Genomic DNA, 26,845 nt, shown 5'->3' with positions numbered 1-26,845 from the left:
TTTCTCCCAACCCAACCCATAAATCCCTCCTCTCATGACCAGCAGCAGCAGCTAAGAGGCTTCAATTTGTAGCCCTTGGTAAGAGGAAGTTCTACCAGATAGAATTAGTGATTTATCACTCAAACCTCAAAATTACTGATGATATGTACTCTCAAACGTAGCTCTATCTTAGTGGTTTTTTTTTTTTTTTTAATTACAAAGAGTTCCCAGACAAAAACCTCACACATTGCTACCAAACAAGGAACGGAAAGAAATACTACCATGTGGTTTCTGTAATGATTTGAATATTTTTAAAAAAATTCTAACATGTCAAGTTTCACTGGTTTGCTCTGGCTACTCCACCCTACTCTGGAGTAGCACAAAGTAGTGAGAACATACTGGCCAGCAGAAGTGGCTTTATTTCAACAATTTCCATCCCTTTCCTGCCCTCCACATCCCTCCCTCTCAGGCCAAACTCACCCTTTCCCCTACCCTTTGGGTGATTTTGAAAAGAAATAGTTAAGTGTCGTGATTTCTGCATCATTTTTCATAACAAAGTTCATCTATCAGAGGCTGGAGCATAACATCTTCAGAAAAACTCAAATAATGTCTGCCCTCCTTCAAAATGGCTGCCTGTCATCTGTTTTTGTCAATGGGAGTGAAGCCAAATTCCCCTCAACTATGCGTAGGACACTGAGCATTTGGGGAATGATGTAGCAAGCATAAAAACATAAGAACAGTCATACTGGGTCAGACCAATGTTCCATCTGGCCCAGTATCATGTCTTCCAACCAGGGCCAATGCCAGGTGCTTCAGTGAGAATAAACAAAACAGGTAATCCTCAAGTGAGCCATACCCTGTTGCTTATACCCAGCTTCTGGCAAGCACTTTTGTCAAGGGTACCTTGTGGCTTCAGTAGCATTGAGAACAATAGAAAATGGCTGCCATTTTTAAAGAGGGCAGTTTGTAGCCTTCCCTGAAGATTCTATACCAGCCTCCATGGCAGGAAAAACTTTTTTTTTATGAACATGAACAGCCATAAAAAAAAAAATCATAAAAATAATTAATTGATTTTTAGCCTATACAAAGAATTCAGTGAGTTTTAATCATATGTAAAGTTTTAAGAGTCTGTTATTCAGTTAAGATCATTAAAGACTAAAGAAGTCTGATACCCAGGTGCTAAATTTCTTAAAGGCCTTAATTTAAAATTAATTTTAGCTCCTGAACAGATTTACTTATAAATCCTCAGAGAAAGAATATAGTGTTTTTCATTCAAAGTTTTGAATTCCTGTTTTAAAAGCAAAGCTCATCCTCAACTATGGAGCTGCAAACTAGTATCTCCATAACAGATGCAAGCTGCCAGGTATCTCTCATGCTCCAAATCGGTGATATTGTTTGTTCTGTAGCTCCATTTGGGGGTGTGTGTGTGTTTAATTACAAAGAGTTCCCAGACAAAAACCTCACACAATAGCTTTAAACAAGGAACAGAAAGAAATACTACCTTGAGGTCTCTATAGTGATTTGAATAAGCAATATCAACCTTTTTTAATTTTTTAAAAATTCTAACTTATGTCAAGATTCACTGGTATGCTCTGGCTACTCCACCCTAGTCCGTTTGTTGTTGGGTGGGTTTGTTTGTTAGTTTGTTTTGGGGGGTAGGGGGGAGGATTAAAGATACTTCATGCTGCTACTCAGTTTACTTAGATTCAAGATGGTAAAACATAATAGTCTATTTTAGGTTAAAAGAATTATAACAGATTTAGATCATATGGTTCTTTGGGATTGGGACAGTATTTTTGTTTTGCATTTGTACAGCATCCAGCACAATGGGCACAAGTCCATGACTAGGGCTCTTAGGTGCTACTGCGCTAAAAAAAATAATAAATCAAGAATTAATTCCACATAAACCAAACAATCTCTGATTTGTAACCTGTGTTCTTTATAACAGAAGGAATATATAAAATCGGAGTGAACATCTGAGAGTTGAACATACAGAATATATTTATTCACAGTATTACTGCAACCAGTTCTCTTCTAACCCAGGTGCTGAACCAGACATGGCTTTTCCGCACACCCAGATTTCAAAGAACCTTCCAATACCCTCAGCCACCAGCTGCATTTAGGGTGGGGTTTCTGTCCTTACTTTTAACTTACCTTTAGTTAAACTATATTCATTAATATTTAAAATAAACTGAAGAGTTTTAATTAGTTTCTAATTAAGTAGCGGTTATCCTCCTTTTGTACGTTTATTGTGAAGGCATTAAGCATTTCTCCCCTTGATATCTTAGACAAGAGCTGTGCTCTCCAGAAGGAAACGCAGCAGCTTTACTCCACAGGCCAAGCGGCTCGGAAGTAGAATACAAAATGATAATCCCAGCTCTGCTACTAATTCATGGCATTCATAAAAGTTTGTGCTTTGAGGATTTCAGATGCCCAACGGCAAAAATCCAGGGACTGATTTTCAGAAGGTCCTGAGAGCCAACAGCTCCAAATGAAGTCTCACTTACACACTGTAGGTTTTCAGCACCTCTGATAATCATGTTCTAAATGTCTAAAGTTAAGCACTCAAATTGAGAGCATCTTTGAAAATTCAACTTATCCTCAGAGCTTCGGTATTACCATCTGTAAGATGGGGACAAACAAAATAAAACTACCAAGAATTACTGAATCTCTTGATTTTATTGAGAGTCTCACAATATTTGGTGTGGTACCTAAGGTCCTAGCTACAGAAGACAAATGGTTATGTGTAAGTGTAAGCTTTCATTTAAAAGAAAAATCTTCTCTAGCCTTCAGAGTTCCAGAGGAAAACATGAAAACGTGAACTGAATATACTCTAAACAAAACAGAACAGAAAGCAAATCAAAAGCACTCAATTTTCAGGGAGGTAGGGAGGATGGTTTAAATTGCATTTTAAAGATCTGATTTAAAGTCTGATTTATGACTTTTTAAATGTTTGAGTTTGGCTATACTGCCTACAAGGGTGTTATGAAGATTAATATTTGCAGAGCTTTGAAAGTGGGCAGTGCTGTATAAGTGAGGTGTTGTTTATTACAACTTTGGAGAAGATAGTAGTTTAGGGCCTGATTCTGTCCTGCTTCTCACGCTGACCAGTACTTTACTTGGCAAGAAGTCCTACTGACATCAGCAGAATTATCTGCAGAGTCAGGTACTACTCAGTGAGAGTAAGAATGGCTGAATTGGGTCCTTACCTGTATATCTGGTCAAATTCCTTTCTGCCTACCAAAATTCTTCCTGTCGTTTGAAGGGGTATGGCAATTTTCTTCCATCCTTGTCCCGTATTTAGATTTGTTGTGCACTGTTGAACAGCTGTTGCATTCCTCCATAGAAGTGGCACTATTTAATTCTATAACACCTTGCATACAAAATGCTTTATGATCCTTGAATGCAGAAATGCCTTCACCCACTCTCTGCTTAAATTCATCCGTGTTCCTATTCTGAGAAGGTTATATTTGTAATAGATCCCCACTCACCCACACAGAGTGGAATTCTAATCATTCTAATCCAAGTAGCTGATGCTTACTACTTGTCATGTTACACTGCCCAAAACTTCCAACCATGCTTGGCGACCCACTGTGCTAGGCACTGGTCAGAGCCATACTAAGAGACAGTCCGTGTTCTGAAAAGCTGGAGATAGTTGTTGGCAGTTATACAGCAGCAATGAGGCATGTGCCACCTCCAAACCAAGAGGGCTTTACAAGATCAGAACTTTGAGCCTAGAACAAGTTACATGTCAAACTGTGCACGGTCTCATGTGGAAACAGCATGATGTCCCTATTTATGAAAGGATGATGCAACAAAGATGCATGTGCATAGTGTGTTGGCATTTCCTTTGATTTTGCTGCTGACAAGGAAGTCCCTTCCTGAATAATGAAAAGACATCACCTAGCGCAACAAGGGAGAAGGTAGGGGACACTGAAAGGAGAGGCTTTTTGCCCTTCACACACAGGGGACATTAATTAGCAGCAGCACAGCTGGTGGTAGACAAAAAGGGAAGATTTTCTTATCCAGGTGAGCAACTTACCTGAATAGCCTGGCGTCCTTGTTGAGCATCTGCTAGCAGCTGAATGGTGAGGGTTCTGGAATCCTGGAGGGCATCTTGGAGGTAGATAAAGCTATGACCCACATGTCGTCCCATGGTGCATTCCCGGCAGATAGGGACAGAACAAGTGTCACAGTAGAAATGCAGCACCTGGAAAGGACACAGAAGAAAAAATTGTATGACACACTAAACCACCCACAGAAGAAAATAAGTATCTTAACCATAAGAGAGATATTATGGGTAGTAATGATAAGCAAAGTGTTCACAATAGCTTCTATAGAGGAAAAGTGATCCCTCTTGAAAGCAGCCACTCATACGTGGACAAAAATAAAATAGAAGTGTGATTGTTTTCTTTGCAATACAATACCAGGATGTCCATCCCACCCTTCTCTCAAGAACGGAAACCATCTGCCAACACTTACCCATTTGGGTAGGTCACCTATTGCATGTTTCAGATAGCTTTTCTTGCATATACAAACACTGCATAAAGTTACTGAGCCATTTAAAATTTACTGTACTATTGTTGCACTAGGCACATCAAGCAAAAAAACAAGGACAATCCTCTCTCTAATCTTTCAGTCTATCTGCAAGACAGAACATTCAAGGCAAACTGGATGCAAAAGCTTGCCATCACCACCAAAGGTGGTGTCAAAGCCAAGAATTGTGGCAGGTCTCCTGTGCCACCCAGGACTTTCAGTGTCAGTGGAACTTTTGGGAAGAAGCTGGAAATAGGAGGAAGAAATTGTACACTGTAAGTCAGTTACAGAATTTAAAGATTAGCTTGTCCACATTTTTAAGACAAATGGAATCATGTTGGTTAATAAAACTAAACCAGATCCCAAACCCCCATTCACTCCAGAGTAAAACTCTGTATACGCCATATCATGTATTTATTCACTAGCAGTAACTGCTTGCATGTTTGCATTCCATCCAACAGAGGGAAGTGGTACACAGATGTAGCATCCTATACAGATTTGTGTTTTGTTAGAAGTTAAAGAAATCAGTTGAAAACAGATCTGTGGAGGAGTGTAAAAACCACCAAACAACCTAAGAACAAGAAAGTTCAGAGTGAAATCTAAAACTCTTATACCTACACACATCATTCTTGATATAGGAGATCATAAAAAGTCCTAGAAAATCCAAAACGCTGTTGAAAAGCCAAATCCACTGTACATTGCAAGTAAGGTCTTATACCATAAGTACAGGTTTTCCACCATCCTTAACTAGTAGTTTTAACCTACTCCATAGGAATGACCAAGAGCAAAACAGAAACAAGAACCAAGTAATGTTCATCTGAGCGTGGAGTGGTGGTGGGGTGGGAGGCAAGGCAATCGAATCTAACGGCAACCAACATTCTCTGTACCAACTTGATTTATTTTTTTTTTGGAGGTGGGTGCAAGGGAAAGGAGACTACCATCCTGATTTCCTTTTCCTAAAATTTACTCCATTTATTGATCATAACAAGCCGGGCAAGCAGGCTCACTCCTCCACCTGGCGTGGACACATTTTATATTATGCAGAAACATATCTGTGGCAGCATACAAGGTTGTGTGTGTGTAGTTCATCTTTATTTCTGGATAAGTTTTTGAAGGAGGTTTTCAACAAAACCTTTTAAAAAAAATGAGTTACATTTCTGGACACCGACTGTTTTGCTAGAAAAATTAAAGCATCCTTATTAGCATCTGAACAAGACTGATACCTCAAACATTCTAAATGTTTTGGAAAATATCAAGCTGCTTTAAATTCTAAATATTAAATTTGGAACGGGTGCCTCTTCCTGTACTAGAAAATTCCTTTTGTGCATAATGTGGTAAGTCAGTTTACTGTATTATAGTTTTCTCCTGCAGTGCTGTATTTTCAATGTAAGTTTACAAAGAACATACATTAAATATTGCTGGTCCATCCAACTTTTAAACTACAGGGCGGGGGGTGGGATGAAAAGCCACGCAAGGTATCAAAGTCAAGTCGAACAAATCTGATATTATTTAAAAACATGCAACATGGATTATGCATCTCACTATCAAGGACGACAGCGGAAAAGAAAATGGCGATCATATGAGCAAGAGCCCAGCAGCAAGTTAAACCGGTCATTAGCTGTTTGAGAGAGTTAATGCCAGAAGCAAAGCTAGGGCAAAGGCCAGGGAACTGTCCTGTCACACAGATCCAGATGCTGCTGCTGCTCAGAATACAATGCCTAATGTAGGACTCACTCAGGCCACAGACAGAGAAACTAATCAAGCAGTTGCTCAATCAACCCACTCCTGCCCTCCCTCTCCTGATGGATGCAAATGAAGTAATCACATTTTTAATGAAACCAACTAACAAAGATGACAATTTTATTTTAGATATGCAGATTACATAGGGAACATGATAAAGTCTTAAGGCAGAACTGAAAAACCAACCTTCTCATTCAAGTGAGAAGGCTGTTGGCAAGTTTCTAAGGCAAAGGTCCCCAATCTGTGGGGCGCGCCCCACTAAGGGGGAAAAGAAGAAAAATTCTGGGGGGTGCGGCAGAGGCCTGAGCCAGCCCCCATGGAGGGCAGGCAGGGAGAGCCACCCAGCCCCCTTCTGGCCTTGGACCAGGCCCAGATGCCGGCCCCATACTCGGGGCCCCAGCCTCGACTCTGCTCCTGCCCCCACCCACAGCCTCCAGCCCTTATCCTGTTCCCCCCTCCCAGAGCCGTGACCCCGGACAAGGGTGGAGGGAGGTAAAAAGTTTGGGGACCACTGTTCTAAGGTGATGTATGTAGAGGCTTTGCAATCTAGATTTAATTACAAGAGAAATAGAATCAGTGGGCGTGGGGGACCATCATTTAATATGACCATGCTTACTCCAGCTCCACCACCCTTTATTAAAGTTAAGCTTTTTTTTTTTTAAAAAAAAAAAAAAGCTGTATCTATCCTTATACCCCCTCAGAGACCTCAACATATGTTCACTCTGCAATGAAGATGACTAGACATTGAAAGGCAGCTGGAGGAGGATAGAGAAGGGTAGTTAACTTCAAGGTGACCTGCTAGAATCTTCTAAGCCAGCAGTTCTCAAATTGTGGGTCAGGACCCCAAGGTGAATGGGGTCGCCAGGGCTGGCTTAGACTTGGTTCAGCCCTAGGCGGCAGGACTCAGGTTGCAGGCCCCCTGGCCTGGGGCTGAAGCCATGAGCTTCAACTTGGTCCCCCACCTGGAGCGGTGGGGGTGGGGCTTTGACCTTGGCCCCTCCTCAGGGAAGTAGGGCTTGGGTGGGCTCAGACTTCCGTCCCCCCTCCTGGGGTCATGAAGTAATTTTTTGTTGTCAGAAGGGGGTTGCATTGCAATGAAGTTTGAGAACCCCTGTTCTAAGCATAAGTTGAAAAAGGCAAAAAGCGCATTACTCTTTTGGAGCCAACTTCAGTTTTAATTCTTATACCTTCATACAACATAATGCAACATATTAGAGGCAGTTTAGCTGCACTGGTTTCTTTATTTATCTGAGTGTTAGAGTCTGTATACACCCCAATGTACCCACAAAGAATCAGAGGGCCAGACTGTCCCCTTCCGTACTATCTGGGTGACGGAAGGGAGTTGCGCTGGAAGGGCTCTGCGCGTAGAAGCATAGTGCCATGCCCACCCACAGCCAACTCCACAATGAATTAGTGAGTAAGAAAACTGACTGCCATCATTTATTATTCACAGTCTCCTTCTCTTAACCCAGCCCCAAAGTTCAGGGCCAGTAGCCAAGTTTCCTGTCCTTTTTTGTTTTTGGTGGTGTTCATTTTGCTTCCCCCCCCCACTACTAAACAGGGCCACCTGAGCCCAATAAATCTAACAAACTGTGATATCTGTAGCTCAGAATAAAGTTTTGTATTGATTCTAATCGGGAAGGATTAAGATCCAAACAAACACAGACCTTGCAGTTTTTTCTTGCAGTAGAAAGATATATATATATATATATATATATATAAGGGTTGTTTCAAGCAGGCAAATATGTACTAAATTTGTAGAGAAATCTGCTCCTCCTCCCCCCACCCAATTCCCATTTCTGGAGTAGCAGAATCAGAAGGGTTTGGCTCATGATTATTGGACATCATATATCTTTTTAAAAAATTATGGCTAGTCTTAGATTAATAAAAACAGAATCTGTAGAAGGATAGAAAGTTAATCTTCCATTACTGAAGAGCATTCTATCATGGCAAAATGTATTCATTTTTAAGAACAGAATTTAGGTTCGCCTCAGACAAGTTTCAAAAGATTTCAAGTTCTTCCCCCACTCAACCACATCCCCTAAAACCAAACGTATGTAGCTACCTTGCAAAAAGTTCTCTTTCTGGATGTATATTTAACATTTGGGGGTGCCTTCCACTTAAATTGTTATTTTCTTGTTTTTAAAAACCATAAGGGCATAAGATTGTTTTTTTCCCTTGAGACTTCATTTTTTGTCCCACTTGAAGATACACAGATAATGAAAGGGCAGGGACAGATTGCCACATTGTAATTTAAGGGATAGGATTTTGGAACGACCTCTAAGCCATGATAGCGTTATTAACTGCTGCCCACTCATCCCCAATTCCCCAATTTAAGAACAAAGATTTTGTGAATCTAGCCTCAGAAATAAACAGCCATCTTGTTTGGGGCAGGAAGTGTAGAGGAGGAAAATTGGAGCTAAAGATCCCCCTTTCCTCCTGAATTAAAAAAAAAATTAATTAGGGATCACATGAATTATGTTTACTGCATTTACTGTTTGGTTTTGTAATTATTACTAGGCTGTTCTGCTGTAGAGATAGTTAAGGAATAAGATTTTATTTTTTCTTTTTAAATATACCATTCTCCACTTTGTTAAACTCTGGGCAATTTTAGTCAGTTAACTGGAAGACTACTGGAAAGACAGAAATGAAATATGTAAAAAGGAAGAGTAACAATGTTCTTATCAATTTGAGAATTCCAGTTTGTCACACTTAATATTTTAAGACGCTCCCTCAAAAAAATACATCATCCTGAGAAGGAGAAAGAGGCAGGAAGGTGGTGATGGGAATGATTTTAAAGATGGTTAACAGTGATTTATTCCAAAATAAGTTAACCATGGGTTGATTATTTCCAAATAGAAAATATTTCCGTGAATTGGTGGCATACAATTTTAAACACAAAACAATAAAGGCAGCCTACTTCAAATTAAACAGAGTCAGTGAACCCTATCAGAGGGCTATTCATCTTTTACAGCCGCAGGAGCCCAAGAAATACGACAGCAAGACAATAAACGTGATTGCTTCAGGAAAGGCTGTACAGTGCACTGTAAAAACATTTTACAACAGCAGAATTCCTGGGTGTCGTTCTCCCCATTTTTTGGTCCATCTGTTTTCAAAGGGTATGGGGGGGATGGGCGGAGATGTTGTTAAATGTCCCCTGGGATTCCACAGCAATCAATCAGCATCTGATGAATGGCCACTAAAGTTAAACTCTGACCCGACTCTACAATTCCCACACCAGCTCTCCCTTCCTTACTGTTGACCAGCTTCCAGAATGCCCCACCCACCTACCTCCCCTCACCAAAATTTCCAAAATACCAGGCACAGACAAAAGCATTGGAATGTAATAGCCACAAGGAAAATTCAGTGAAAATAGTAGTTGAGGAGCCTTCTCTTAACTTGTGTTTAAAAAGTGTCCTCTTGGTGAAGCCAAAGTGTGCCTTTTTGCCTCACAGCTCTCATTGAAAACTGATTTGTCTCTCTGTAAAAACTGTATATTTTTAAATATGTGTTTGCATGTAGCTATATCTCTAAGAGGGAACAAATAGATTTCTTCAAGTTCTTATGCTATCCCACCATCATATGCACAAACAATATTGACACTGAATGTAACTGATTACAATAGTTTTTAAAACTACAACATTAAGAACCTACTGATGGAGGCAAAAATATTTAGAAGTTAAAGAAAGCCAGACATTAGGGCTCTAAAGATTACTGTAATGTTTACACATTATTTCTCATTCTGCCCTGGGAACAGATACAAAATATATGGTGAAAAATAGCAGCATGGAAAAAAAAAAGAACCTCAGTTTTACACTTTTGAAACAAGCTCAACACTACTTTTACAGAGTCCAATATCAGTTTAAAAAGGCAAAAAGCATATCTATTCCATTCAGTGCAGAATTTTGGAAGTTCATATAGCAAAAAGCATTTCACTTCTTTTAGCTGTACTGACTACTGCATCTATTACTGCCGTCGCTTGCTTGGTAGCAAGTGCAGTAGTTAGGGTTGTCAGACTATGAAAGTTTTAAAATGCTACAAACATTTTAATCACCACATTTTCCAATGAAAAACGTGTTCGGTTTCTGTTCAAGAGCAATGTTGTAGAAGAGTTTGAGAAAAGTCCTTTTGGCCGTGTGACTTCAGAAGCATATTTTTCCATCCTCCCTTGCTGGGTCTGGGGAATATATGTAAAATAAAAATCAAGCTATGTGAGAAATGAAGATTTGGGTTCCGATACTCAAATTTGTATAAATAGTCATAGCTCAATTGCAGTCAATAGAGCTATGACATTTAACTCAAAAAGCAGTTATCAATGGTTCACTGTCAAACTAGGAGGGCATATCAGTGGGTTCCCTCAGGGGGTCAGTCCTGGGTCCAGTAGTATTCAATATTTTCATTAATGACTTGGATAACGGACTGGGGAGTATGCGTCTAAAATTTGCAAAGGACACCAAGCTGAGGAGAGTTGCAAGCACTTTGGAGGGCAGAATTAGAATTCAAAATGACCCTTGCAAATGAGAGAATTAGTGTGAAATCCACAAGATGACATTCAATAAAGACAATTGCAAAGTACTACACTTAGGAAGGCGGGGGGGAGGGGAAATCAAATGTACAACTACAAAATGGGAAATAATTGGCTAGGCAGTAGTACCACTGAAAAGGAACTGGGGATACAATGGATCACAAATTGAATCTGAGTCAGCAACAACATGAAGTTGCGAAAAAGGCTAAATATAATTTTAAAGTGTACTAACAACAATATTGTATGTAAGACATGGGAGGTACACCTCTACCCCAATATAACACGGTCCTCGAGAGCCAAAAAAATTTTACCGTGTTATATTGAACCATGTAGGGAGGGCCTGGTAGGGAAGGCCGTGCCTCCCCAAACAGCCTGGCCCCACCCCTATCCGACCCCCACCTACTTCCAGCCCCCTGACTGACCCCTCAGAATCCCCAACCCATCCAACCCCTCCCCGGCTCCCTGACCACCCCCCGAGACCCTCTACCCCTTATCAACCCCTCCCCCCCTCCAGCCCCCTTAAACTGCTCAGAGCAGCATGTCGGAGTCAGACACGCTGCCGCAATAGGCTCCGACTCCATGGGTGCTCCGGGGCTGGAGCACCCACAGAGAAAGCGTAGTGGGTACAGAGCACCCAACGGCAGCTCCCCACCCCAGCTCACCTCTGCTCTGCCTCCTCCCCAAGCATGCCACCACCGCTGCACTTCTCCCCACTCCCTCTAAAGCTTGCCGCAAATCAGCTGTTCAGCGCAGCAAGCCTCCAAGGGAGGGAGGGAGGAGCAGAGCAGCAGCATGCTCGGGGGAGGAGGTGGAGGTGAGCTGGGGCGGGGAGCGGTTCCTCTGCACCCCCTTGCCCCCCCAGTTACTTGCTGAAGCCCTCCCCGCGCCCCCACCCCACCCCAGCTCACCTCCGCCCCACCTCCTCCCCTGAGTGAGCCGCCACTCCACTTTTCCCCACTCCCTCCGAGGCTTGCACAAGCCTGGGAGGGAGGAGGGGAAATGCTTTACCACGTTATATCCTATCACATTATATGGGGGTAGAGTTGTAATTGTAAATTCTACTCCACAGAAGTGAGGCCTCAGTTGGAGTACTGCATCCAGTTCTGGGCGCCATGCTTTAGGAAAGATGTGGACAAATGGGAGAGCCCAGAGGAGAGCAACAAAAATTATGAAAAGTTTAGAAAACCTGGCCTATGAGGAAAGGTTAAAAAACCGGGCATGTTTAGTCTTGAGAAAAGAGGACAGAGGAAACCTAACATCAGTCTTTAAATATGTTAAGGGCTGTTACAAAGAGGATGATCAGTTGTTCTCCACGTCCACTGAAGGTAGGATGAGAAGTAATGGGCTTAATCTACAGCAGAGGAGATTTAGGTTAGATGTTTGGAAAAACTAACTACTCCATAAGGATATTTAAGTTCTGGAACAGGCTTACAAAGGGAAGCTGTGGAATCTCCATCATTGGAGGTTTTTAAAAACCAGTTGGACAAACATTTGCCAGGGATGGTCTAGGTTTACTTGGTCCTGTCTCTGAACAGGGGTCAGACTTGATGATCTGTTGAAGTTCTTTCTGGCCCTAGATTTTATAATTCTATATACCCAAGGCGGGGGAGGAGAGAGAGAGAATAAGGCCCTGAAAAATTAAATTTGTGGTATATCTGGCAGTCAGTGCCACTGTTAAGTCATAAAAAAAGTGAGAAGGAGCTGAGTTTGTAGGTCTTTAACTTTTTCAGTGGAGCAACCTTCAAACTATATTAATTTTTAAAATAAATTATATGCATGTAAAATATGAGAAGGTGCTGAGCTTGTTGGTGGAGATCATTTATTTGGGTGATTTGTTTACCTTATTGGCACTACAGAAGAAAGTGTCCAGTTGTAAGCTATGTTCCAATCTGCTTTAAATACCAGTTTAGCAGAATTTATAGCTGTTAAAACACACATATCCAGAGCTCTGTGTTCAAGTACATAATTTTAATAGTCACCTATTAGCTTGTATGTATGAATGTTTTGAAATGTAAATATTTAGTTTGACAACAAAGCTCTAATGTTAAGCCAGTATTTTCCATACTGTCATTATAAGAACCATCCATCCAAAAACTAAGAACCTTGGAATTCCTTAGTGTGAGGACATAATGACTCCACAGGAAACTATATCATGAAATCCATGGCAGGACACCTGAAAATTTAAAAAACAAAACTGTCTCTGTCTTGCACCGAAGGCGAGCCGTTCCTCAATAACTGCTGAGCCCAAGACTGTGTTTAAAACTGAATATCAGATCTAGAGGGCGTTCACTCCAAAATTAGGGTTAATCTTTGTCCAATAGGATTTTTACAAGAATACTGGCAGCATCTCAAGAAATATTAAAACTCTTAAATCAGACAAGCCAATATGCGGAGAAGTTAAGCATCAGGAGGGATACCAGCTCATGATTTAGTGCTGCTCAGCAACTTGAGAGCAAAATAATGCTCTTTTAGTCTCCATTTAAAGATTCATAGAGTTTAAGTAAAGAAGGGACCATTAGATGCCCTAGTCTGAACTTCTGTCTATCACAAGCCATAGAATTTCATCTCATTACTTTTGTATGGAGTCCAACAGCTGCTGTTTGGCTAATGAAGATCTTCCAGAAAAACGTCTAGTCTTGATTTAAAGATCAAAAGATGGAGCATCCACCACTTCTTTTGGTAGTTTGTTCCAGTGGTTAGTCACCTATGTTGTTAAATATTTGTGTCTGGCTTTGGAGTCCAGCAGTTGGTTCTTGTCTTTCTTTGCTAGACTAAAAAGCATGTTAGTAACACAGTATTTTCTCCCCATGAAAATACTTATACGTGGTTATCAAGTCACCTCTCAACAAGCTAACAAATTGAGCTCTTTAGATCCCTCAGGCCAGGTCAGTACTCAACAGGCTTTGCTGCTATAGCTATACTAGTGTACACACACACACAAAAAAAATACCAGCAAAGTACTCTTAGCGTGGACACAGCTTATACCAGCAAAAAGGGAAGTTACTTCCCTTTTTGAACTGGAGTTTGAGGTGTCTGGTCCCAATTTGTCCCACTGTGCTCCACACACCTGAGACAACAGAATTCTTGCAAGTAGTGTCTGTTGGTTCCCAGCTGGGTTCTTGCAGTCCTTGTGCTCTGCGCAGATGGTATAAAGGGTGGTAAAGACTAACCATATCTCCAGTTTCTTCTCTAGCTGCACATCAGACGTGATCCAAAACACAGGGGAAGGAGGGCAGGCAGTGGAATATAGATAGGGACCACACGTCTTGACAAACTCCAGCTACAGAGGGTAACTTCCCTTTCATCTTTGAGTGACAAGCAGTATTCAGATTGGTGGAGGGTGCGAGGCTGCAGATGGTATAGCTGCCTGTAGAACTCCTGTCCCAAAGGAGGCTCAGACCAACCACAGATCAAAGAGGCTGGATCCAGGTGTAACATCTTGTGAATGCATGGCTGGAACTCCATGTTGCTGACTTGCAAATACAAAGCAGGGATACCTCTTGAAGAGATGCTATTGAGGCTGCTACACTCTCATAGAAAGCCTCTGCCCTATGTAGGAGAGGAAAATGTCCCAACTGATAAAGTAGGAAATAACCATAGATCCATTTAGAGATTGTCTCAGAGGAAACAGCTTGTCCTCCGACTCATTCAGCTATGGCAACAAACAGTCTAGGTGACTTTTTCATCTTTTGTTCTCTGGAGTTAAAATGCCAATACTTGTCTTACACTAAGGAAATGAAAGTCTCTTCTCTCCACTGGAAGCCTAGGGATTCAGGCATAATACAAGTAAGTGGATAACCTGATTTATGTGACACTCTGAAACTACCTTAGGGCTGAATTTCAGGTGTAGTCATAGTGAGACTTTGTCTTTATGGAATATTGTGTATGGTGGGTCTGCCATTAGGGCTCCATGTCCACCTACCCATGTGGCTGAGGGGTTGGTAATGAGGACAGGTGAAACATTGAACATGTAACTACATGTTTGAAAAGGCTGTGTTGCCCCCACTTGGATAGAGTCAGGGAGGGATCCAACCTCTGGAGTGGATGTAGAGGAGGATCTGCTCTTGTGCCTATGAGATTGACCTTTGTTTTCCTGGTGAAACTGCAACAAAAAGTCCCTGAAGTTTGCTGTTTCCTCCTTCTGCAGCAGACCTTGTGCTAGGAGGAGTGCTCCTCGCTCAAGCTGGCCCATGTACAGGGCCTAGGTGCAACTGGAGCCTCATTGCTTTCTCCATGCGGTGCTTCTTTAGTCAAAGTTCTTGCTCCTTTCTGACTCCTGCATTCCTCATTCTAAGATATATAACTTTTCATATGGCTGTATTAAAAGGCACTTTGTTTGACTGGGCCAGCTTACCCAGAGATCCAGCTCACTTAATATAACTGCCCTATCTCATTTTTACCATTATGCCAATCGCCGTCACCTACAAATTTTATCAGCAGCAATTTTATATTTACTTTCACATCATTGATAAAAATGTTGAACAATATTGGGCCTAGCATCCCTAGGATCCCAGTGGAACCCCACTAGAAATATCCCCAGGTAGCGATTTCCCATTGGCAACTACTTTAAAAGTATGTTACATATACACAGTTACCCTTATCAATCAAAATATTTTTATAATCCCAAAGAATGAAATCCGTATTGTTTGGAAAGATGTATTTTCCATGAAACACATGTTGATTCATTAATTATTCTTATTCTCTAATTCTTTATCACTTTAATCCTGTATCAGCTTTTCCATTATCTTGCAAGGGGTTGATATCAGGCTAACTGGCCTATAGTTACCTGGGTCATCTGACTTGCCATGTTTGAACACTGGCAAATTTTAAAACTCTTCCAGTCTTCTGGAATTGCTCCAGTATTTCATTATTAAAAGTTATCAGCAGGCTACAGATCTCCTCAGCCAATTCTTCTAAGACTCTTGGGAACAAGTTATCTGGGCCTGCTGATTTAAATTTTTTTATCCCTAGTAGATGTTGTCTAACATCCTCCTTCATTTCTAGTGGACTGGAAGGTACTTCATCATCCTCCAGTTATGTGACTGCATCATCCTGATTCTTTTCAAATATAGTACAGAAATATTTAACACTTCTGCCTTTTCTGCAGCATTAACAATAATTTTACCATCTCCACGTAGTAATGGGCCTGTACCATTGATAGGATCTCTTTTGTTCCTAGTGTACTTAAAAATACTCATTGCCCTTAACCCTGACATAGGTTTTTCCCCAAGGTCTTCAGCTTCCCTTATCAGTTTTCTAACTTCATAATTTCTAATTTATATTGATAGCTATACATTTCCCCCTTTTCCTATTGGTTATATATAGCTTCCCCCCTACCCCCCAATTTCTGCCTTCAGTTTGCCACTGGACCAGGATGGGCTTAGCCAAAGTTGTCCTCTTTCTTGATAGTGGAATCATGGCTTTTTGGGCATCTAATCTCTTTCTAAAATTCCAAATATTCATTTGCGTTTTTCTATCCAAGTTTTCCCCTCTGTTAATTTCATCCAATTTTCCTCAGCTTTGGGAAGTGAGACCTTTTGAAGCCCCAAGTATATATACACACTACTGGTTAGAACTGCCTTCCATTTGTCTGTACTGAATGAAATCAGGTCATGAGCACTGGTCCCTAGGCAACCAACATTTTAGTGGCACTATTACTATTTCTACCCATTTTATTTAAAGTATTTTAGTTCCGCATCACTGTCAGCTATTTTATTTCTGGTTATGCTTTTAGTACTATGCATTGTGGGACTTTGTTTTTTGAGATAGGAAACTTGCAAATCTCATGAATATCTTTTCTAGCTCCTTTCAGTAATTTCTCTCTATTCCTACACTGCTTAGGAATGAGCATAGAGAAAAAAGTTAGCAGAAAACATATTCAAGGAAAAAAATGGGTTAAGTTCTACACTTGAAGTGAGTAGTGCTGGCAAAATTTACCCTGCTCTGTCCCGCCACCAGGGAAGGATATACCAACCCTCTGCAGTTATGCAAAAACTGGGGCCTAGGTTTTAAAAAGTGACAGCAATTTTGGGTGCCCAACTTGAGTCACTTGATTTTCAGAAAATCCTGAGCACCCTCTGAAAGTCAGGCACTTTAAGGTGTTTTAATTTGGGCACACAAAATCACTAGTCATTTTTTAAAGTTTCTGTTTCAGTAACTCTCGTTCCTCTTATCAGTTCATCATCAACAGGAAATCAAGAGGACACACTGCAGATTTCTGAATTCTGTCTAGTCACAGACCAGAGAGCAACAACACAAGCTTCTCCTCACATCACTACACGTCAACCCTGTTCTGTCCTTACATCATTACCAGTGAAACAGTCTATTCATGCTCATTTGTTTTTTGTACGGTAAAATGTTGCCAGGAGGTGAAGATTAACAGAAAGCAGTGTCCTTGTTGGTAATTGTGACTAACCTTAAATAAATACACAAATTTGGAACTGTGCCTTTTTTACTTCTCTGATATACAGAAAGTGACTAAGGAATGCTCTCTTTTAAAAAACTTAGAAATATCAGAAATGTGCATTCTGGTATTCCTGAACTTGTTTGAGTACCACTGGAGCACTCTGAGGATGTATAGTGCTAGTCCGTACACCTTAGCTGGAGATGTGTGTTTGGAGCGGGGGGCTTAATCTTTATCAAAGAGGCCTCTTTCCAAAATGTTGCTTAGTTGATATTAAATAGGTATTTTTAAAATGACTAAAAGATTCTTGTCCCCTTTTGACTCTTCTGATGTAAGTTCACTAGATGTCTAGTCACTATAAAGTCTTCCTAGTAAAACAGATCCCGTGGTCCTAAATGTACAAAGAGTATCCTGGGGTGGGGATGGGGCAGAGGGTGGAGCGTACAAGTGAAAGAATCACAGGATTTTCCAGCCTTCATTGTACATCAAAGAAGCACAAAAGGGCACATACCCGATTTTGTTTTTCGTCACAAGTCTCCTTTGATTCGAGGTGTGTTTAGTGCTTATATATTCTGATACTATAGTTCCTATAGAGAGACTGGGACTTTGTTGAATGTTATGGAATTTAATATTTAATCTCTTTCTGTGACAGTTTTCCTCTGTATTTTTTTTCTTCAATTGAGGATACAGGTTTAACACATTCTGGAAATAAAATTTTTTCTCCTTTCACATTTTTAGTGCATAAATAAAATGCTTTCCCTCTATGAAAGATGATAAAATAATGAGCAAGTACAGATTATACATTTTCAGTTCAGGATGTAAAAAGTATTAGAAAATTGTACATATTATAGATAAACTATAGCAGTGGATGCTACAGAGTCTTGAATGCTTTTGTTTGTTAAAGTTTCTTTGCTGGATTATAGCAGTTCATATACAAAAATGATAACTGCACTCTAAATTTGTATAAGATCCGCATTCCCTCCCCCCTTTAAAAGTAACTGTTTGAATTTATCCAACAATTCAGACAAGTAATACTTAAATGGATTAGAGAATATTTTTTTCCAATTTCTTTACTTTAGAACCTCAGAACAAAACGTTATGGTGGTTCTTTCAAAAGTTTACAACTGAACATTGACTTAATACAGCTCTGAAACTTTACTATGCAGAAGAAAAATGCTGCTTTCCTTTTTTTTTTTTTTTTTTTAAATTAAAGTAGTTTACATTTAACACAGTACTGTATGTATTTGCTTGGGGGGTAGAGGGAGGTCATCTCCGCTGCTGCCCGATTGTGTACTTCTGGTTCCAAATGAGGTGTGTGGTTGACTGGTCATTTAGTAACTCTGATGTTTGTAACATGGAGATTCTACTGTATTTTGTCAATTTGGCAGCTTTTTGGTATAGCTGTCTCCCTCTGTTTGTATAGTTCTTTCCCACTAACACAGGAGAGGAAAGAAACTAGGAAGGGAAATTGTAAAGAACAAAACAAAAGTGACTTTGGGGCAGGTGTAGTACCTAAAAGTACTTTCAATTCATTTTTAAAAAATTGATTAGATGTCAAGTTGACACTGTCCCTTTAAATCAGGATGCGAATCATAGAATATCAGGGTTGGAAGAGACCTGAGGAGGTCATCTAGTCCAACCCCCTGCTCAAAGAGCAGGGCCAATCCCCAATTTTTAGCCCAGATCCCTAAATGGTCCCCTCAAGGTTTGAACTCACCACCCTGGGTTTAGCAGGCCAATGCTCAAATCACTGAGCTATCCCTCCACTCTCCCCCCCCTGAAGAAAAAAAAATAATATAACTGCATCTAGCTGGTTTTCTAATATTTAAAGTTTTGTACACCAATTTCTGCCTTTAAGATGCACACACTATTGGCTTTCGAGAGAATACTGAACAAAGGCGGCCAAATTTGGCCCTATGTTAGTCTCTTAATTTGAGAAATGTTAATTTGTTTTTAAAAATTTTACAAAAATGTTTTTGCAAATATTACAGTCTTTATGGGAAAGCGAAGAAAATAGTGATGACTCTCTGACTTTAACAGAATTAACTCCAAAGCCCCTACAAGAAATGTAACAGTTTATTTTGCTAAGTGGACATTAATAGGTTGGGATTTAAACAAGTCTCATTTTTACACTGGTGTTCGAACAGTTACTATTTATTTTGACTTCCATTTGAGAAAAAAATGGTATGTTGGGCAAATGAGGCTGCATGTTTCTTTTTAAGCATTCCCACCTACTGGGAATGTCAATGTTACGAGTGGGAGCTGCATGATTTAGTGATGAACAGCAAACCCATGACATTGTTCAGAGCAGGGACTTTGTCTGGTGCCATGCACATTGAGGGCATTGTAGATCTAGAGGTCACTAAAGTAAATAGGGTCTCTATGCAGTGACTGTCTTGAGGCAAGGTTTACTTACATACGATATATATAGCATATGTGAGGTCAGACTGCTGCATGGTTTTTGGTTTATGCTTCAGATCCTATTGCAAGCAAAGAAAGTGCTATTTTGTTCAACTTTTTGGAGAAGGTCAGAAATATTACAGCTAAATTTAAAAAAGGTATAAATGATTCTATAGCTATTAACAGTTGCAGTCCAAGACAAAAAGAGAAGAGTAATATAATCTTATGCTTTAGGGTGTAAACTGATCACCTGGGATATTAGGAATTCCACCCTCCCATCACCCACTTTCTTGGTGCAATATTGCGCAACTGACCAGGTGTACTCAGGGAGGAAGAAGACTCCTCCTTTAAGGCAGGAGTCTAAGGCCTGGCCTACACTATGGGTTTAGGTCAAATTTAGCCGCATTAGATCGATTTTAAAATGAATGCATCCACACAACCAACCCCTTTCTGGCGACTTAAAGGGCTTTTAAAATCTATTTCTGTACTCCTCCCTGGCGAGGGGAGTCGCGCTAAAATCAACCTTGCTGGGTTGAATTTGGGGTAGTGCAGACACAAATCAATGGCATTGGCCTCCGGGAGCGGTCATAGAATCATAGAATATCAGGGTTGGAAGGGACCAAAGTGCTCCATTGTGACCGCTCTGGACAGCACTTTGAACTCCGATGCACTAGCCAGGTACACAGGAAAAGCCCCAGGAACTTTTGAGTTTCATTTCCTGTTTGGTCAGCATGGCAAACTCAGCAGCATAGGTGACCATGCAGTCCCCCCCAGAATCGCAAACGAGCTGGAGGTATTCTGAAAGTATTCTGGAATCATTGCAGCACAAAGCATGGCAGCGAATGGTCCTGGGTTTTGGTTGCATTCAAGCAACATTCAGTCTATAGCTTTCTGTGTTAGCCTCAGAAGAATGATGTCATTCATGGTCACCTAGTTGAAATAGGGGAATTTTTGTAAGGGAACAGTAAAAGGACCCCATTTATGCTGGGCTGTTTGCGCTTGGCTAAAAGGGATCATCCTGGAGAATAGCCACGCGGTGGGGTGGGGAGAGGTGTGTGCTGGACATCCACCCGAAAACCGCAGTCCCTCCTTTTAAATGTGAAACCCAACCCATTGCTTGCTATGGGAAAGGATGGTGCTGCAGTTTGAAACCATTCTCACATGTTATGTGTAAGAAGCCAACCCCGCGTACCCTTTGCCTTACCATGGCTGCATGGAAACCGAAAAAAACCACACTTGCGATGACATGTTTTCCGAGCTCATGCAGTCCTCCTGCACTGATAGGGCACAGCTGAATGCATGGAGGCATTCAGTGTTAGAGGTTAGGAAAGCATTAAGTGAGCACGAAGGGAAGAGGCAGGAGGCAATGCTGAGGCTAATGGGGGAGCAAACGGACATGATGAAGCATCTGGTGCAGCTGCAGTAAACCCAACAAGAGCACAGACCCCTGCTGCATCCATTGTACAACCGGCTGACCTCCTCCCCAAGTTCCATATCCTCCTCACCGAGAAGCCCAAGAACGTGGGGGTGAGGAGAGAGAAGAGGCTCCGGGCACCCAGCCACTCCACTTCAGAGGATGGCCGAAGCAACAGAAGGCTGTCATTCAAACAGTCTGATTTGTAGCGTGGCTACAATAAGCAATGTGGTCTTGTCCTTCCGTCCTCCCACACCCCACCCCACCCCAGCTATCTTGTCAGTTATCTCCCTTTTTAAACAAAAATTAAGAAAGAAAGAATACATGGCCTCAAAACAATAGTTACTTTATTTCGAAGGGGGGAGGGTGGTTGGCTTACAGGGAATTAAAAACAAAGGGGGCGGGTTTGTGTCAAGGAGATATACACACAACTGTCACATCGAAGCCTGGCCAGTCATGAAACTGGTTTTCAAAGCCTCTCTGATGCGCAGCGCACCTTGCTGCGCTCTTCTAATCGCCCTGGTGTCTGGCTACTCAAAATCGGATGCCAGACGATTTGCCTCAACCTCCTTCTCCACCATAACGTATAAACATCTCCCCCTTACTCTCACAGATATTATGGAGCACACAGCAAGCAGCAATAACAATGGGAACGTTGGTTGTGCTGAGGTCTGACTCAGTCAGCAAACAGCACCAGCGAGCTTTTAAACATCCAAAGGCACATTCTACCACCATTCTGCACTTGCTCAGCCTATAGTTGAACTGCTCCTTACTATTGTCCAGGCTGCCTGTGTACGGCTTCATGAGCCATGGGAGCAAGGGGTAGGTTGGGTCCCCAAGGATAACTATTGGCATTTCAACATCCACAATGGTAATTTTCTGGTCTGGGAAGGAAGTCCCTTTTTGCAGCTGCTCAAACAGCCCAGAGTTCCTAAATATGCGAGCATTATACACCTTTCCCAGCCATCCCACGTTGATGTCAGTGAAATGTCCCTTGTGATCCACCAGTGCTGGCAGCACCATTGAGAAGTACCCCTTGCGGTTTACATACTGGTTGGCAAGGTGGTCCGATGCCAAGATAGGGCTATGCGTTCTGTCTATCGCTCCACCACAGTTAGGGAAACCCATTGCAGCAAAGCCATCCACTATGACCTGCGCATTTCCCAGAATCACTACCCTTGATAACAGAACGTCAATGATTGCATTGGCTACTTGGATCACAGCAGCCCCCACAGTAGATTTGCCCACTCCAAATTGATTCCTGACTGACCAGTAGCAGTCACGCATTGCAAGCTTCCACAGGGCTATCGCCACTCACTTCTCAACTGTCAGGGCAGCTCTCATCTTGGTATTCCTGCACTTCAGGGTGGGGGAAAGCAACTCACAGAGTTCCAGGAAGGTGGCCTTACGCATGCAAAAGTTTTGCGGCCACTGGGAATCATCCCATACCTGCAACACTATGCGGTCCCACCAGTCTGTGCTTGTTTGCCAGGCCCAGAATCGGCATTCCACTGTATCAGCCAGCCCTACTGCCGCCATGATGTCCCAATTGCCACAGCCTGTGCTTTCAGGAACATCTGTGTCCATGTCCTCAGGAATATCATCCTCATGCTCTTAGCTCAGTTCTGCATATACTCCAGGATAATGTGCAAGGTGTTTACAATGCCCACAACAGCAGCGGTGAGCTGAGCGGGCTCCATGCTTGCCATGGTATGGCGTCTGCAAGAGAGCAGAGTTGCAGCGAAAGCGGCGGATGACGGATGCCATGAGAATAGATATTTATACAGAACGATGAGAGGACCTGCGAGGTGGAATCATGGAACCAGGAGAGCAGAGTTGCAGCAGAAGCGGTGGATAATGACAGTTAGCAGTCGTACTGCACTGTCTGCTGACAGCAGCACCCAAGACACAACAGCAGTGGTGACGGTGAGCTGAGCGGGCTCCGTGGTATGGCGTCTGCATGGAAAAAAGGCGCAAAACCATTGTCTGCTGTTGCTTTCATGGAGGGAGGGGCAACTGACGACATGTACCCCAAACCACCCGTGACAATGTTTTTGCCCCATCAGGCATTAGGAGTTTAACCCAGAATTCCAATGGGCATCAGAGACTGCGGGAACTGTGGGATAGCTACCCACAGTCACCACTCTGTAAGTTGATGCTAGCCACAGTAGTGAGGACACACTCCGCCGACTTAATGTGCTTAGGGTGGACATACGCAATCGACTGTATAAAATCGATTTCTAAAAATTGACTTCTATAAGATCACTACGAAATTGGGTCGTTGCTATACCCTTAGTCTATTCCAATAGGCAGACCAGGGGCCAAATCCAGACCACCAGACACTTTTGAACGGACTGCAAAATCTTTTTATTTACTTGTAATTATCATTAGTTATTATTTTTGTATTATTTTCTGTGGAGTCTGGACAAGTCTTGACCAAGAAATTTGGACCTTGACAAAAAATAATTGATTACCCCTGCATTAAGGCATTAGCTATTGGTGACTATTACAAGCAGGATAGCTGGCTGGAATGCTGCTCTGATGAGGTATGGTACTAGTGTTACATTGCTTTCTCCCTTGCCCTCTTTTTAAAGAAATCATTTGCATTCCTGATAATTGAGAACTTGATGGGATTATGGTATCGTTATTGTACTGCATATTCAGCACTTGTAGATAAATGTCTAACGAATAAAAATGTATGGCCATGAACTCTGGGAATACAATTGGTTATTACAGCAAACCGACTTTTTATTGAGAATTGATGGTAAGTTCTTTTGTGTCTGAAAATTGATTTCTATTCACAGTATTCAAAAGCAGATTATGACTACTCCTGGTGGGAATTCTACACCACTGCACATGCACAGAATTGATGTCCCCCACAGATTTCTTTGCTTCAGCGCAGAGAAATGACTTTCTGACAGGGAAGCCACAAGAGCAGCCATGCAACCTTCCCCAGTAGTATGTTCAGGGTGCTCAGGACAGCTAGCAGAGAGGTAAAACGCTGTGGGACAGGAAGCAGGACTGGGGAAGACCTGGCTGGTGGCTCCTATCCTGTGCTGGGCTCAGCTGCTAGTCTCGGCTGGGCTCGGGAGGACAGGACTTCCTCCTCCCCTGCACGGCATCTGGGGCCAGGTCAGACCCACCCCCAGATTTCTCTCCCATCTGCAAGCAGCTCTGAAACTCCTCCCACCCTGCACTTCCTGTACCCATCGCTCCTCAGCTGCAGGGGGAGGGATTCCTGTGCAGGGAGCTGCTCCCCCATCCGTCCAACCCCAGTGCATCCAGACCCCCTCAGACCCAGACCCTCCAGCACTCAGATCCCCCCCACAATGAGCCCGACTTCCATTGCACCTGGACCACCCAGATGAGCCCCACGAACCCAGATCCCCTCCCCAGTGAGCACCAACCAACTAGACCTGGATCCCCACACCACTGAGCCCCACTCCCCCAGCACATGAACCCCCCCACTGAACTCCCCACACCGAGACCCCCACTGCTGAGCTCTATCCCCCCCAAACCAGACACCTTACCCCCCCGCCACTGAGCCCCAACCTCCTTCACCTGGACCCCCCTGCAGACCCATTACCATTGCACCCAGAACCGTCCCCCCCCCAAAACTCCTGTGCATCCAGATTCCCACACTCTCACCTGGATCCCCCACTGAGCCACCTGTGCCGAGATTGGCCCACACAGAACCCTCTCAACCCACACCTGGAACCCTCCACATTAAGCCCCTCCACACTTGGATTCTGCCTTGCTGAGCCTACCTGCACAGACCTCGTCACCAGGCATGGAGGGGCAGAGCCATAGGGTGTTTCTGGGGCAGGCTGGATCCTTGCACTGTGTCAGGATTGGGTGCAGGCTCACCGCTGAGTCTGTGTCCCAAGGGATGGGGGGAGCTGCACAGTGATCTCCCACCTCTGTGGGAAGCCTCCATATTTATTTGACAAATAAAATTTGCAGAATTTTAAAATATTGTATGCAGAATTTTAAATTTTTTGGCACAGAATGTCCTCAGGAGTATTATTATACAGTAAGGTTTTGGTTACTACTTATGTACAGTAGGTTTTGTTGAAAGCAACTTTAACAAGGTCTGCTTTTTAATGTTTTAAGCAGATTGCATCTCCTCTCGCAGATGTGTAGTTCTTCTATTCCTTGCACTTTCTTAACCATGCTTTGAGCCATCCCTTATTATACAAGTTAGTTATACAGCTCCCACTTACAGGCTCATGAAGAACAAAATCTTTGCAGCAACTTTAAAAGTTTAACATTTACTTTGTAGAAATTCAAAGAGATTTTAACTGACTTTCAGAAGAATGGTGTCACAAAATTTAAAATTAGAGGCTTCTTGTCACTCAGTTCTGCAATGCCAGTATAAAGATCTAGCATGTTAAAAAAACAAATTCAGAAGGAGGCAAAGAAACTCTTGCATTTTCATCCTGTATTACTATTTGCATTTAGTGCAGCATTATGGAGGTTTTTCTTGCAATTCCATAGTTCAAGTTTGGGAATCACTTAAGCAAAGCAATTATATCCTCAAACAAAATATTTGTGATGACTTCACGTGCACCAGAGAAAAGCAGCAGTTTATACAAAAGTGTACAGTCATACAGTATAAAGGTATTACATCACAATTGCTTGCTTAGATCAATGCTGAATTATACCATCCATGTAAAATAATTATTATTGGGTTTTAATTTATCACAGAGCATCTTATTCCCAGAAGAGAAATTAAGATATTCTCCTTTGAGAACAAGAGGCTTTGGTGTTTGTAAAAAAGAGATCCAAGACCACACTTATTTATTCTGATTAATATGCTTGTTACTCTTCATTTTTAGGAGAATTATACTCGTGTGTTGTATGGAGGATGCCTCGTGAAAGCATTTTCTGGTGATGAGCAACTGTGCTTCACTCCCTCGAAGCGAGCTCTTATACTTAATGTTTGTTTTGGAAGACTTAGCTGTCTCAGCAGCCAGAAGGGCATTTCAATAATCATACAACAAGCATTACTGCAGGTTATTCTTTAATCCCCTGCATATGACCAATGAGTGAATTCTTGTCCATCTATCATTTTATGGTACAACACGCAGTTATTGCCAAGAAGGTACTGTAAATCAAAAGAAAAACAGATCTAATCACAGAAATCACCAATTGTTTATTCAAACATTTTCATCCCCATCACCATGTAGCAATTATACTGAATAAATATTGGCGTTGTTTGACTACAAATATTGGATCAAAAGGCCTTTTGGTGGAAAAACCACTAATAGTTTCTAAAAAAGACAAATATTAAAGATGAATAGGTACATGCTGAAGAGCTCAATTTCCTGAACTATCCAGCTTTTGATCATAAAAATCACAGGCTGGGAGTCTGGAGATGTCAGTTTCAGAAATGCCAAAACCAAACAAGTCACTTTATCCTTTCCTTGTGACTGCTTCCAAATTTGTGAAGTGAAATTCTATGGTTTGTATTCTGATCATCTAGGTAGACTTTTCTGGCCTGAATCTATGCAAATTAATACATCTACTCCACAGGGTGGAGCTGTAAATCTTAATTCATTAATCTTAAAAGTACTTTGGAGATATTCTGATAAAATGGACTGTAAAATATACACTAGCAGCAATAATCTACCCTCTCTTGGCCAAATAGTAGGCAGTTAGATTTAAACAAGGTGAGGTCAAAGTTTCTCAGAACAAAAACATTTCTTTGAGTATCAGTTTTGCTACTTTCCTCTAGTACAGTCATGTAATTTTACACATCTCCTCCCTCCCCAAACTTTTTAAGTCAGACATTTATTGCAAGCATTCCCTGTCAAGGAGAATAAGTTAGCAATACCGCGGTGCCTGG

At 41.9% G+C, this 26,845-nt stretch overlaps 1 protein-coding gene across 1 annotated transcript in view; it reads right to left on the bottom strand.

Annotated features, from left to right (window-relative positions):
- TRIM71 (tripartite motif containing 71) overlaps positions 1-26,845 on the bottom strand; it is a 93,192-nt gene that overhangs the window by 19,458 nt on the left and 46,889 nt on the right. The window contains exon 2 of the mRNA XM_073333350.1: positions 4,022-4,189. Coding sequence (XP_073189451.1) covers positions 4,022-4,189 — 168 coding nt within the window. The remainder of the gene's footprint in view (positions 1-4,021; positions 4,190-26,845) is intronic.

This window comes from Lepidochelys kempii, chromosome 2 (assembly GCF_965140265.1).
Source record: "Lepidochelys kempii isolate rLepKem1 chromosome 2, rLepKem1.hap2, whole genome shotgun sequence".
Lineage (NCBI taxonomy): Eukaryota > Metazoa > Chordata > Testudines > Cheloniidae > Lepidochelys > Lepidochelys kempii.
This window is presented reverse-complemented; position numbering and strand designations above follow the sequence as displayed.